General features: G+C 42.5%; 1 protein-coding gene across 2 annotated transcripts in view; it reads left to right on the top strand.

The window, feature by feature from the left end:
* The window catches only part of LOC112225649 (SH3 domain-binding protein 4), a 78536-nt gene that overhangs the window by 61796 nt on the left and 1904 nt on the right, over positions 1-14836 (top strand). For both annotated transcript variants that reach the window (XM_024389774.2, XM_024389775.2), the window contains one exon: positions 14110-14298. In XM_024389774.2, coding sequence (XP_024245542.1) covers positions 14110-14298 — 189 coding nt within the window. The remainder of the gene's footprint in view (positions 1-14109; positions 14299-14836) is intronic.

Raw genomic sequence — 14836 nt, 5'->3', positions numbered from 1 at the left:
AGAAATGTGGCTTGTCACCTAAAACATACAAACTTTTACAGATGCAACTTTTTTTAGAGCATCCTGTCGGGCTGTATCACCACCTAGTAAGGCAACTGCAACGACCTCAATCGCAAGGCTCTCCAGAGCACTCGATGACACAGGAAGGCCATAAAGATCAACCAGGACAAAAACCACCCGAGCCACTGCCTGTTCACCCCGCTATCATCCAGAAGGCGAGGTCAGTACAGGTGCATCAAAGCAGGGACCGAGCAACTGAAAAACAGCTTCTATCTCAAGGCTATCAGACTGTTAAACAGCCATCACTTACATAGAGTGGCTGCTGCCAACATACTGACTCAAATCTCTGGCCACTTAAATAAATAGACTTAAGATATCTCTAGTCACTTTAAATAACGTCACTTTAGTAATGTTTACATATTCTACATTACTCATCTCATATGTATATACTGTATTCTGTACCATCTACTGCATCTTGCCTATGCCACACTGCCATCGCTCAACATTGACATCAGCAAACCGCTCGCCCACACAACGCCATACATGCTAGCTGCCCCGTACATTTGAAACTGATATTCATCTGTGAAAAGCACACTTCTCCAGAGTGCCGGTGGCTATCGAAGTTCAGCATTTGCCCACTGAAGTCGGTTACGATGCCAAACTGCAGTCGGGTCAAGACCCTGGTGAGGACGACGAGCACACAGATGAGCTTCCCGGATACGGTTTCTGACAGTTTGTGCAGAAATTCTTTGGTTGTGCAAACCTACAGTCACATCAGCTGTCTGGGTTGCTGTTCTCAGACGATCCTGCAGGTGAAGAAGCCGGATGTGGAGGTCTTGGGCTGGCGTGGTTACACGTTGTGTGACCGGTTGGACCTACTGCCAAATTCTCTAAAACGACGTTGGAGGTGGCTTATGGTAGAGAAATGAACATTCAATTATCTGGCAACAGCTCTGGTGGACATTATTGCAGTCACCATGCCAATTGCACGCTCCCTCAACTTGACACATCTGTTCCATTGTGTTGTGTGACAAAACTGCTCATTTTAGAGTGGCCATTTATTGTCCCCAGCACAAGGTGCACCTGTGTAATGATCGAGACGTTTCTTGATATACCACACCTGTCAGGTGGATGGATCATCTTGGCGAAAGAGGAATGCTACTAAAAGGCATGTAAACAAATGTATGCCTAACATTTGAGAGAAATATGTTTTAAGTGCGTATGGAACATTTCTGGGATCATTTAGCTCGGGAAACATGGGACCAAAACATTACAGGTTGCATTCAAATGTTTGTTCAATGTAGAAAGAACCCAATTCTCTGGAAGATGTACGGATGTTCTCACTCACTCTTTGTGTATGAAATCAAGCCTCAGCTGTGATGTCTGAGCTCTGCACTGCAACATCAAACAGCCAGCCAGGTCACTGACTGAGAGACAAAAAATAATCACACTATTTTGTGTTTTATGTGTATTGCGTCTTCTAGACTCTCACAAATGTAGGCTCTTAATTTGATCACTAAGAGAAATTTAAAACTTGTAGTATATTGGTGTTTTAAAAAGGCTTTAATTTCCACTTTGAAATTTGACTTGATTTTCTCTTATGAAAAATATCAACCTCTACAAAAAGGTCAATTTTATTAATTTCACAGAATCCTGTTACTGCAGGATCATTTTCCTGCTGTAGCAAACTGGCTCACATGATGATCCTACATCTGCACATAACAATAATGTGGGCTTGTATCAACCCCATTCTGATAACCAGAGGTCTGTGTGTAATGACCATGGAGTTTGGTGTATGATGGACGTGGGCCAGGTTATGTCTCTGTGGAGGATCACAGCCCCACAGATGTTTCCTGTCTCATTGTTAACAGGCTAAACAGAAGCGCCAGTTATGGACCAAGAGGCGCCTGCTGTCCACTTGACCTCCCCTTTACCCCCTCTACCTCAGCCCAGCTATTACCAGACAACCTACCTCAGCCCAGCTATTACCAGACAACCTACCTCAGCCCAGTTAGGACCAGACAATTATGCAGAAATGCTCCATGTGCTGTCCAGTGTTGTTGGGTCGTGAATTAGAGGCCAGAGAGTGTGTGTGTGTGTATACTGACTTCAGTTTTCAGATGGGCTCTGACCGAGACACCTTTGCACCCGTTCCATTCTGCAAATAGGATTTGGGGAAAAAGGGAAATCTGGAGAGGTTCTAAACCGCGTAGGTGGGCACCCCAATGTGTCCTGCGCTGAGAGGGATTTCGTTCCCAACTCTGTAGCAGACCCCTACTCTACTCTTTGAATTATTTGTGGAGAGGGAGATCCCATGCAGTTGGTAGTACTAATAACAATCTGTTTCTGGAAGACTACTTTGAAAGTTGGAAGCGGCCATCGAGATGATTATGTGCCATTTTTGTACACAGCTCTCCTTTTTTCCCAGCATCCCTAGACTCCATCTTCTGTTCTTCACTTTCTGATCAACGCTCTTCTGTTCTCCCTCCCACCCTTCCTTCCCTCCTTCAGCAGTAAGGTGTGGCCAACTACTGTGATGGTGCAGTTGACAGCTCTCCATATCTGTTTCCCTCCGGAGATTTGAGACATTTGTTTGTTTTCACTCTTCTGCCAGTCTGGGTAGAATGGAGGGGGTTCATGCAGAGGGGTGGAGTGACACAATCAGAACCCAGAATTCTCTAATCGCAGCTAAGCAGACACTTGTTTTGGTTGAGGGTATGGAGGCGTTCAGTTGGATATGTGTATTCAAAAAGGAAAACATGAAGAGCGCCTACAGGTTGAAAGGGAAAAGTAGAACTAAGAGAACGAGAGCGTGACTAAAATGAGTGAGTGGCTGAGATGGCTGAGATGGAACGAGGGAGCAGAAATGGAGAGCGAAATAGAAGAGAGGTGGATAAGATGGAAGTAGAGAGACTGACAAAGCCGATACACAGTACATGAGTAATGGGAGATTATATGCATTTTTTTAAATATTTTTAGTTAAGAACAAATTCTTATTTACAATGATGGCCTACCCCAGTCAAATCTTCCCCAAACCCGGACAACGCTGGGCCAATTGTGCACCACCCAATCACAGCCAGTTGTGATACAGCCCAGGATTGAACCAGTGTTTATAGTGAAGCCTCTAGTACTAAGATGCAGTGCCTTAGAACACTGCGCCACTCGGGAGCCCTCGGGATGATTAGAGAATAAGGAGTCTAGAGAGACGAGAGATATCGCTATTCTTCAAGAAGCATCACATTCCTCAAATGAACTCCCTCAGTTCTCAACCTGCCATTGATCACTCGGAGCTATCCTTAGATCTCGCTTTCATACACTTTGTTTACAAGTTGTAAACGATCGAGCTAAGACTGATTCACGCTGTGTAAAGCCCCGCCTGCCCCTCTCAGAAATATGCTTGCCGGAGTTGCATTCAGTGAGATGATTTATGCAGTGCAGAGTTTGCGTACTGACTACTGTGCTGGTGTAAACAATCGTTGTGATATTTAGCTAAACCACTCGCACACACACACATTCAGAAACACACACACACACACACTCAGACACACAGCCACAAACGCATCACACACAAAACAACAATCCTTTATTCCTCAGTGACATTTGAGGATAACAGCACCGCGTATAATTCCTCTTCAGCCATCTGTGATGGTCTGTGGCCTGAAGCTGGCAATTATGCAATTATGCCAATCATTTTTTATATTTTTTTGCCTTCTGGAACTTTCATGTCCCTTAATGACAAACATGCCATCTGAAAATACGAATACATTTGTAAAATTATGAGCCTAGTTGGTTTAGCCACAGAAAAAGACAGCAATCTTCCCGTGGCTTTTTTGAAAGATATCACATAGAACTGCAAAAGCATTGCTCTCCACTTTCTGGAGGACCGAGTTTTGAAACCAGTGGAATTCGAGTATAATAGCTAAGGAGATGTAGAAAATTATTCTGGTTGTTTGCGAATATGGCATCCGTGACAGAGAGGGAGAAGCGTCGGGTAAGATAGTCTAGCTAGCAACATTTTAATATATTACATGTTTCTAATTTTGTCAAAGTTGTTTTCATTTCAAGTTAGTGTACTGTTAGCTAGCTAGCTAATGTTAAGTGCATGATCTGTGTAGTGATATTATTCTATTCTTATCTCAGAGCCATTTGCATTGCTAGTTATAGCCTGTTAGCTAGCTAATGTTGAACCTGGTTGGTTATCTACCTGCAGATTCATGCAGGGTAGTGATGTTATGAGTTGGGATTATGGTTCATTGTTTAGCTAGCTAGCTACATGTCTAAACAAAAGACTCCACTATATAAGTAACAATTTCAATAGAATATTCATGATGTCATTGTGACAACTGTCGATAGACGTAGCCTGAGCAAATTTACCAGCTATCTACTCCAATTTCAGAGAACTCTCGCTCGTCTGACAGTGCCAGAGTGCAGAATAACTGACAAATTTACAAACACTTAACACCAGTTGAATATGGCCGGTGTCAGTAAACGTTGGCATAAAATAGTAATTCAATTGTTGCCAGCTGCACAATTGCAGTCACCAACACTCTGGATAACATAAACAGCCTAACCAGCTTTGCTAGGGTGAGTAAAAATGGTCAGTGAGCTGTTCTCTCATATGTGTCTGGAAGTAGCTAGCAAGCTAGCCAATGTTAGCTTGGGTGCTTGACTGCTGCTGTTTTGGTCAGAACACTCGGATCAACCCTACACCTCGGCCAGAGCATCCAGTGTGCGCTCTGAACGCTCCGAGAGCGAATCGCTGAATTTATGAACTGACAATCGGACAACACTCTGAGTTTACGAATGCCCAGAGAGCACACTGATCACACTGACACTCCAGATTAAATTTCCAAACACACCCATAGTATAAACCAGCCTTTAGTCTTGAAATCTTTGGTTGTTTAGATCATGGCCTCACATGTGAATCCTTAAAAAGATGGGTGGGGCTAAGGCTTAAAAAGATGGGTGGGGCTAAGGCTTAAGAGGGTGTGAACAATGTGGCAGATAGCCTAGTGGTTAGAGCATTGAGTTCCTGGATCGAATTCCCGAGCTGACAAGGTAAAAATCTGACGTTCTGCCCTAAACAAGGCAGTTCCCCGGTAGGCCGTCATTGTAATAAGAATTTGTTCTTAACTGACTTGCCTAGTTAAATAAAGGTTAAATAAAGGTTAAATAAATGTAAAAAGTGAATGGTTGTAGACAAAGAGGAGCTCTCCAGTAGGTACCAAATATTCAAGAACCCTTTTCTCAAAAGTGAGGACACAAGTTTATCAACTTTCAAAACAGAATTACTTTCCCATTGTTCCTCAACTGTCGTGTATGATATACCATCTAGCCTCTACTTTTATCCAATATAAAAAAACACTTTCAAATTTTGCTACATAAGACCAAATCAAACCGGTCGGTCACATATTGTCTTTTGAGTATGTAGCTATATTCATTATGCTCTGTGCTCATAAACTTTCACCCCACATCCACTCCTCAACAATGGATATATTGACGACTATGTCCAACCCTTAGTCAATAATTGTCATTTCTTACCTTCCACCCGCACCTGGGATATGGATGCCTGATGAAGACCTAAGGGTCAAAATGTTGTAAATAAATATCACCTGGGAGCATGAGCAGCAGTGTGCTCAGTTCTTCTTTTCTGACTCCAATGCTTCCCACGGTTGTGTCAAGTTGGCTGGATGTCCTTTGTTGATGCACGGGAAACTGTTGAGCGTGAAAAACCCAGCAGTGTTTCAGTTCTTGATACACTCAAACCGGTGCGCCTGGCACCTACCACATTACCCTGTTCAAAGGCACTTAAACATGTTGTCTTGCCCATTCACACTGCATGGCACACATACACCAATCCATGTCTCAATTGTCTCAAGGCTTTAACATCCTTATATAACCTGTCTCCTCCCCTTTATCTATACTGAATTTGAAGTGGATTTAACAGGTGACATCAATAAGGAATCATAGCTTTCACCTGGATTCATCAGGTCAGTCTGTAATGGAAATAGAAGGTGTTCTTAATGCTTTGTGCACTCAGTGTAGGTCAACACTGAAACTATTTGTGTTGTGTGCAAAGTCAACTTTCCTGGCTCTATATGTGCAGTATTATTGTATGTCTTTTAGCACCAAGACTCCTGGCTGGGTCAGGTGTGAGCAGAGCACCAGGACTCCTTGCTGGGTCAGGACCTAGCTGAAGGTGACTTGGGAAGCAATCTCCTTGATTCCTGCAGGAAATGTCCTGTTGCTGTTATCCAGAGAGGAAGCAGGTGCTTGTCTCAGGTCTTACTTATCCTGTACAAATGCACACAGATGGGAACAGAATCCTTCTTTTGAATGTCCTTGTTATTCTCTCTGGAGAAGGGTATATATGATGTAGACTGGGCTGAAGTGGAAACTCCCTCTGCTATTGAACTCTGATCTGGGCTGAAACTGTGCATTCCTGGGTAGACGTTAGCAGGAACTCCAGGCATCCATCCCGCCATCTTATGCTCTTGTCTGTAACCTGTCTATGTCTCTGTACACACATGTCTCTGTACACACCCCCCCCCACCCTGCCCGTTTCCTGTCATTCCATGTATTCCTGCCCGTGGAACAAATAAGAGCTTTAGTTGGCGGAGCTCTGAGTCTGCTAGTCAGAGAACGGATCAGTCACGAGTCACTGAGCTTAACCATGTGTGCTGTGATTGCTCAGTATCAGTAAACGATGAGTCTTTGGCGTGTATATGGGTTTGTTGTGTGTTCATATATGTGTTTGGGTGAATGACTTTGCATGCTGCACTTCAGTCATGCCCTATGATTCTCTCTGCCTGAGGCTGTGCTACATGAAAACATATTCAGATTCCATGAGCACAGGCATAGTTTGCTTTCACCTCAACTTGACAAGACTGAGGGTTTTAAAGGGCGAGTGGTTGGTCTGGACGAGACTCCAAACAGATTAGATGTACAGAAACAAGCCATTGACTACACTGCCACAAAATAGTTTCAGACTCCTAATTATCCTTACAGCTCTGAAGACTAGCCACTCCCATGCCAGTCGGAAGAACTAAGGTGTTTTGCATGTTATTGCTCCAAACAAATGATTCAATATTTTCTACAAGTTCTTTAAAATACGATGAAAAAAACTTGACTGTAAAGAAATCATTACAACAACAATGGATTTTTTAAAATTTTATTTTAACTTTCAAACGAAAGGAATCTTCTTGGCAGGGAAAAACACATTTGAATAAATGTGGGTTTTAACAGTCTTTTGTAGGTGTCATAATATACACTACATTTCTAATAAAAAATATAAAACATTTATAACATAAAACATATAAGTAAAAAATGATATATTCCCAAATCCCCTTCCAAAAAATAAGTAATGAAATAACAAAAAAATGACAAGCTCTCAGCGGTGCAATACACGTTTATATATATTTTTTAAACGTAATATCAAGACAATGTATTTAAAAAAATATAAGTACTAAAGAAGAGGATGTTCTGTGTATATGTAAGCCTGGGTGAATGAGTGGGAGTCGGTGCAATAAGTCTCTTGAGGAGCAAGTGTGAAGAGTCAGTGAAAATAGTCTGTGGTTTATTGCACATTCGGTTGTTTTGGGTAAGGCTGCGTTTGACGTGGACGGTTACTCCGGTTTTCATTCTGACTGCGCTTTTTCTCCCCATAAGCTTGCTTGGCCCTTTTACGTTCTGCTGACGCAATCAGGTCCTAAAACTCTGGGGAGTGCCAGGGTGGGAGGTTATTAAAAACGCATCCGGATACTCTTCTCTTCAGCAGAGCGTCTGAGAGTCTGTGACATTACAGGAGACAATAAGTTATTGTGCAACAACAACAAAAAAGCACACATTAAAATCTGTGGAACAAGTCTGAACGTTTCAAAACTCAGTTTTATTTATATAATTATTTAACATTATTGCAAACAGTGAGTCCATGCAACTTATTATGTGACTTGTTAAGCTAATTTTTATTCCTGGACGTTTTAAGGTCATAACAAAGGCGTTGAATACTTATTGACTCGAAAATTTAATTAATTAGTAAAAAATTCTCTAAACAAAATTCCACTTACATTGTGGGGTATTGCGTGTAGATCAGTGGCCCAAAATCAAAATTTTATCCACTGTATAGTCTAATACTGTTCTGTACGGTGAGTGATGTGTACTTCATGTAATTGAATCAAATTCTGTTCTGTACATGCTTACTGACAAGCAATATAAGGGTTGTGAATTAAAGAAATATAAACTGCAGTCAATTTGCATTCAGTAAGAATCTTTGTAGACCATTTAATCACACCTGTTACAATTCCATGTTGCACAATCACAAATAATGCAAGGGCATGAAGTAATGGCAAACAACCAACCATATCCCATATGCTGCAAAAACACCTTCTCATTGTCGTAGCCTATGCATTCACTACTGTACCTGGTTATATTTTGAGAACCTCACAAAAATACAAAATATGTCTTGTGAGTGTTAGGAAGAGCTTGGGCTTGTATCTAATATTTCTGTATCAGGATATTCATTCCTTGGGACATGTTGATCATGTGAATGATATAAAAAAGTGGATTTTTTTATATCATTCACTTAATCGGCAATAACGAAGGCGAATTCCATGTCTGCCATTAGCGGTTTCCTAGAAACATCAGAAGTTATCCGACTTCCTGACGGTGCATATGTACATCCCCCGACCGGTGTTGCCAACAAATTTTCAGGGTAAGTTGTTTGAGGCAGGTTGATTTGTTGCTAAAAGTTGCTAAATGACGTTGTGATGTCATGCGTGATAACGTAAAACTGCATCATTACGTAGAATACACAATAACGTTACTCAAATTGACTGGCCATCTCGGCAAAAATATGATTTGACATTTGTTCAGCTACAGACTCCCACTCTTTTCTGTACTTCTGGCTGTACAATTTTGATTGACACATGTTGATTGATGTTGTAAGTTCTGTTCAAGATCAAACATTCGTGACCAACAATATTCATTGGGTTTGGCTCGTCGAACCCGCACTACTGCTGCTGCAGTCAGCCAACAATGATTTGCAATTTACTGAAATTGCTGCTGGCCTGCTGCTGCCTGTGTACGAGCTGAGCGCCTGCTGCTGACGTCACGCACAATGCACTTTTGCAGCCAGGCACGTGTGTTCTGACTGAGTGTGTGACATAGAAAATCATTTTTGTTGGAAAACCTTTCTGTTGGAAAACCACATCAGTGGCCGACTTTCAGCTGTAGCAGATGCAGTTCCCCCCGACTTCACTCTTCGACTTTCATCTGCTGTAGATTGCTTCAGCCTTTACCACTCAAACAAGCACAGAAACTCTGGGCGTCGCTAGTTACCACAGTCACAAAGCCATAAATTCACTCAATGGACAGTTGAACAGCAAGATACAGCCACCTTTCCAGAGGGAAGACGGCCACCTTTCCAGAGGGAAGACGGCCACCTTTCCAGAGGGAAGACGGCCACCTTTCCAGAGGGAAGACAGCCACCTTTCCAAAGGGAAGACGGCCACCTTTCCAGAGGGAAGACTGCCACCTTTCCAGAGGGAAGAGCCACCTTTCCAGAGGGAAGACCCACCTTTTCCAGAGGGAAGACGGCCACCTTTCCAGAGGGAAGAGCCACCTTTCCAGAGGGAAGACAGCCACCTTTCCAGAGGGAAGAGGGCCACCTTTCCAGAGGGAAGACAGCCACCTTTCCAGAGGGAAGAGAGCCACCTTTCCAGAGGGAAGACAGCCACCTTTCCAGATGATTTGCCATTGCAGCCAGAACAGACCCAGGAGTCATTTTGGCAGGATGAACATGTTTTGTGTGTGTTTATTATTACAGAGTTGTTTGCGTCTCTGTAAAAGTGTTAATGATCTTGTCTCCGAGTAGCCTATTCTTCAACTAACAACTAGTGTACACCAGTGACATTTCATAGCAGTTTATACAGTTGGCTACTTTATTGCTAAGCCTTTCAGGCCCCTGTTTATTTTCAATGTCATTGCATTAGAAACTTTTTTTTTCTCTTAGTGTTGTGTTTTTAACTTCCATCTAGTTGAGATTTCACCACCATGTTTGTATCTGCTCAACAACACAGCCATGTCAAGCTCACACAGGTTGCAACAAATGCTTACAGACTTTTCCATGGAACAAAGCAGATTACTCCATCATGCACTGGACAGACAACCGTGTACTACAACATCAGAATGAAGTTCACAAAATGCAACAGAGTATGTGGACACAGGCAAAGACCACGGCACACAGGAAAACAATAGAGACTGAAACTGAGATTCTAAGAGCTATCTACGTATTTCATGCCTATGGACCTGGCTGTAGTGGACTCTGGGCATCAAAAACACATTTTTACCGTCTGGAAGAATATTGGTGTGCCGGATGATGGAATGATAAGAAATATTCAGTTTAAGTTGGCCACCTGCTCGCTAAAATCTCATCAGGGTTTTCTCATTTCAATGCACATGAATGTAACAATGTGACATGCGTTTACTCCTTATTCGCTCTGTTATGATTGCTGGACCTATTTTGTCAACGCCTGTACCGTCTTATGTACAAAATGTATCACAGTGGAGCGAGTTGGCTTATTTCCACTTGCAACAGTTATGTGAGAACTTTGCAAGGTTGTATGGAAAACAGTATTGCACATCGAATATGCACCGCCGTAGCCACTTGAAGAAATGCTTTTTGGACCATAGTGCAATGTGTGACCAACCGGCTCAAGTCGGTCTAATGTAGCCTCACAGCTACAAAATGGTATATCATACACTGCATTTGAGGAACAATGGAAAAGTCATTTAGCTTTGAAAGTTGATTAAACTTGTAAACTTCTTTTTTTGATGAAATGGCCTTTGAATGTTTTGGTACTATTACTGGAGAGCCCTTCTTTGTCTACTCCCATTTGGCATCATTCACACTCTCTTAAGCTTTAGCCACACCCATCTCTTTAAGGGTTGATCCGAGCATTCAGTACTAACAGCAGTCAAGCACCCCTGTAAAGACCTTTGTTATAAACAGATTCAAAATAGCTATTGATATCAAATGTGTGTTTTGTGACTTGGGACTCTTGACCTTTTTATTTTTGGACTGTTCTTATGTCAGAAGATTTTGGCGTGAGTTAGAAGATGTTATTTTCAAATAAACTACTATTAATGTTAGTTTGAAAGACTGATATTATGTTTTATTTTGATCGAAATTATATGGACCCTGATTTTAACTTTCATTGTTAATTTGTTTATTTTTCATGGCAGATTCTTTATCCATAAAATTAAGTGGGCGGAAGACAAACCCCTCTTCACATAGAATTTAAATATTATTTTTGAAATGATCAGGAACTGTAAAAACAAAAAAGCAATATGTACCATGAAACTTATGACAAATTGAAAATGTATGTCAATATGTAATACCCCTGTGTGTTAGGTTTATGTACTCTTGTATTTGTTTTGTTCATAATAATATATATATATTTTTAAATAGCAGTCAAGCACCCAAGCTAACTTGCTAGCTACTTCCAGACAGAACAGCTCACTGTACATTACTCACCCTAGCAGAGCTGGTTAGGCTGTTGTGTTTTCCAGAGCGTTGGTGACTGCAGCTGTGCTGTCAGATTGTCCGTTTGTAAATTCAGAGCGTTTCGTTCTCGGACCATTCAGAGAGCACGCTGGACGCTCTGGCCGATGAGTAGGGTTGATCCAAACGTTCTGACTTCACAACGGCAGTCAAGCACCCAAGCTAACTGGCTAACATTGACTAGCTACTTCCAGACACAAATGAGAGAACACCCAACTCTGACCATTTTACTCATCCTAGCAGAGATGGTTAGGCTGTTTTCATGTTATCCAGAGCATTGGTGACTGTAACTGCGCTGCTGGAAATAATTTAATTCTGCTTTTTTTGCCAACGTTTACTGACACCGGCCATATTCAACGGGTGTTGAGCTATCGTAAATTCTTCAGTTATTCTGCACTCTGCCACACTCAGACGAGAGTACTCTTAAATTGGAGTAGTTGGCCAGACTGAATTTACAAACGCACCCGAATTGGTTACTTCCATAGTGGATTATTTTGTTAAGATATCTAGCTAGCTAAACAATGAACCATGATCCCAACTCATGACGTTACTACCCTGCATGAATCTGCAGGTAGTTAACCAACCAGGTTCAATGTTAGCTAGCCAAGCAAATGGCTCTGAGATACGTATAATAAGATCATACACGTAATGTTAGCTAGCGAGCCAGCCAGCTAATGTTAGTTGGCTAACAGTACACTTTAACTTGAAATTAAACCCCTTTTTATAGATGGATGCGTCTCCAGTTGCAGATGCCATGGTTGCCCTTAGTTTGAAGATGTAATCCAGAGACAGGTGTTTTCTCCATCTCCTCAGCTATCATACTCGAACTCCACTGAACTCAGTCCTCCAGAAAGTGGAAAGCAACACGTATGCAGTTTTACTACCCAATTAAAAAAAAACATTTAAAAGAAGCGTTAGACACGATTACCAATACATACTGACCAGCTCAAATAGACAGAAGCGTGCTATATGGCCAAACTCATCTCTCAGCATGTCCAGCCCACTCATTATCTCAGCCAATCATGGCTAGCGGGAAGGTTGCTTTCGTTTTCTGTGGCTAAACCAACTGGACTCGCAATTTGAACAATACAAGTTTGTTATTAAGGCACATGAAAGTTCACATGTTCATGTTATTGTTTTTAGTGTGTTACTATTTTAAATGTAATTAAAATAGTTTTAATTGAAGTTTGATTTGATATTAGACCTTTATTGATGATTGTATGAATATAGACACCATTAACTTTATAGTCTATACTTCTTGTTAAGACATGAAAAAAAAGATATATGTACTAGGTTATAAACCTACTAAATACATGTTTGGAGTAGTTTGCCTGCTGAGCTGAACTGTGCCGTGATATGAGGACAATAGACAAGCTGTTAAAGGCTATTAGCGTGTGTAAATATCCATGACCTTCCAGAGCCGACTGGTAAGACTCTGTTTTTGTTCTGACTTCTCAATACTGCTTTTCTACTTCTTATCATTAAAGATATTCTCTGTTTACATGTACACACTTGGAAACTGAGCCATTTTACACAGTGCTAGCCAGTCAAAAGTCTCTTTCTCCATTTGAAGTAGTGTAAAAAAAAGCATGGGTTTCCTGCTGTTTGCTGTGCTCCATACTGGCACATTGTCCCCTGGTCTGCTCCCCTGCCTATCGCTGAGTTAATCAAACAAGAATCGCTCTCCTCCTCTCAGCCCAGCAGCATAGACAGCTACTGTACCTAGCTGGAGCCAGAGAGTTGGAGCCTGCATGGCTCTGGAATGCTGTAGCCCTCCTGGTAAGGTGGTGCCTAGAGAGCCAGAGAGTTGGAGCCTGCATGGCTCTGGGATGCTGTAGTCCTCCTGGTGAGGTGGTGCCTAGAGAGCCAGAGAGTTGGAGCCTGCATGGCTCTGGAATGCTGTAGCCCTCCTGGTGAGGTGGTGCCTAGAGAGCCAGAGAGTTGGAGCCTGCATGGCTCTGGAATGCTGTAGCCCTCCTGGTGAGGTGGTGCCTAGAGAGCCAGAGAGTTGGAGCCTGCATGGCTCTGGAATGCTGTAGCCCTCCTGGTGAGGTGGTGCCTAGAGAGCCAGAGAGTTGGAGCCTGCATGGCTCTGGGATGCTGTAGTCCTCCTGGTGAGGTGGTGCCTACCGCTGTAGAGGCTCTGTTCCCGTCAGGCCCTCCTGGTGAAGTGGTGCCTACCGCTGTAGAGGCTCTGTTCCCGTCAGGCCCTCCAGAATACATCTGAAAAATAACAGACCTGAGATTATGGAAAATTACACAGATTTGACATTATGGAAAATTACACAGATTTGAGATTATGGGAAATTACACAGATTTGAGATTATGGGAAATTACACAGATTTGAGATTATGGGAAAGAGGATATTTAGGAACAATGGGAAGCATATCCAAGAAACAAAACTCTTAATCTTGTGTTCTTGTGTGTGTTTGTACCTGTGGGTTTTGTAATATTATCCTGTCCTGACCAGCTCTCTCGTGGAATTGTACTGGCAAGAATGTACAGTTTGTGTTTTTATTTTTTAACCATTCTCTGTCTTCCCCCCTCAGGCATTGCTGAAGATGGACTGTCAGGGCCTGGTGGCCAGGCTGGTGATGGACTTTGTCCTGCTGACCACGGCGGTGGAGGTGGCTGGGCGGTGGCGGGAACTGGCTGAAAGGCTATCCAAAGTGTCCCGTCTGCAGCTGGATGCATACGAGGGACCGCACAGAGACAGGAACGGAGTGGTGGACAACGAGGTGAGGCTAGGTTCTGATCTGGCATTATTGAAATACTACACACAGCTTTTGGAAATGACATGACCTGTGAACTGTAAATGGTTAAAGACTTTTTGTGCTTTACATACTTTTGGATTGATATACTATGAATGTCAGAAAACAATAGCCATTGTTAAACTGGTGGAGCATAACATGCCAGTTCCATGTGATTTTATTGTCACCCTCACTTCAATATGTTCCCTTCAATTACCACCCCACATCGTCCTCTGTCCTTATCTCTCCCTGTGCTGCACTGTGGGTAAGCCAACAACATCATTATGACCATAGTAAGTAAATAACCTTGCACGAGCGTTTGCTTGTGCGAGCTAGAACAGCTCATAGGAGCAGGAGCCTATCTCCTGTTTCTGTAGCGTGAGGCAGCTTGATGTACAAGTACACACCCTGGACAGATAGGACGCTAGTCTACCACAGGGCCTTACAATCTATACCCTTAATGCTGAGTGCGAAGCAGAGACGCATTGAGTCCCATTTTTACAGTCTTTGGTATGGCCGGGGAATC

The sequence above is a fragment of the Oncorhynchus tshawytscha genome, linkage group LG26 (assembly GCF_018296145.1).
Source record: "Oncorhynchus tshawytscha isolate Ot180627B linkage group LG26, Otsh_v2.0, whole genome shotgun sequence".
In the NCBI taxonomy this organism is placed as follows: Eukaryota; Metazoa; Chordata; class Actinopteri; order Salmoniformes; family Salmonidae; genus Oncorhynchus; species Oncorhynchus tshawytscha.
Note: the sequence above shows the minus strand (reverse complement) of the source record. Positions and strands in the feature narration are given on the sequence as shown.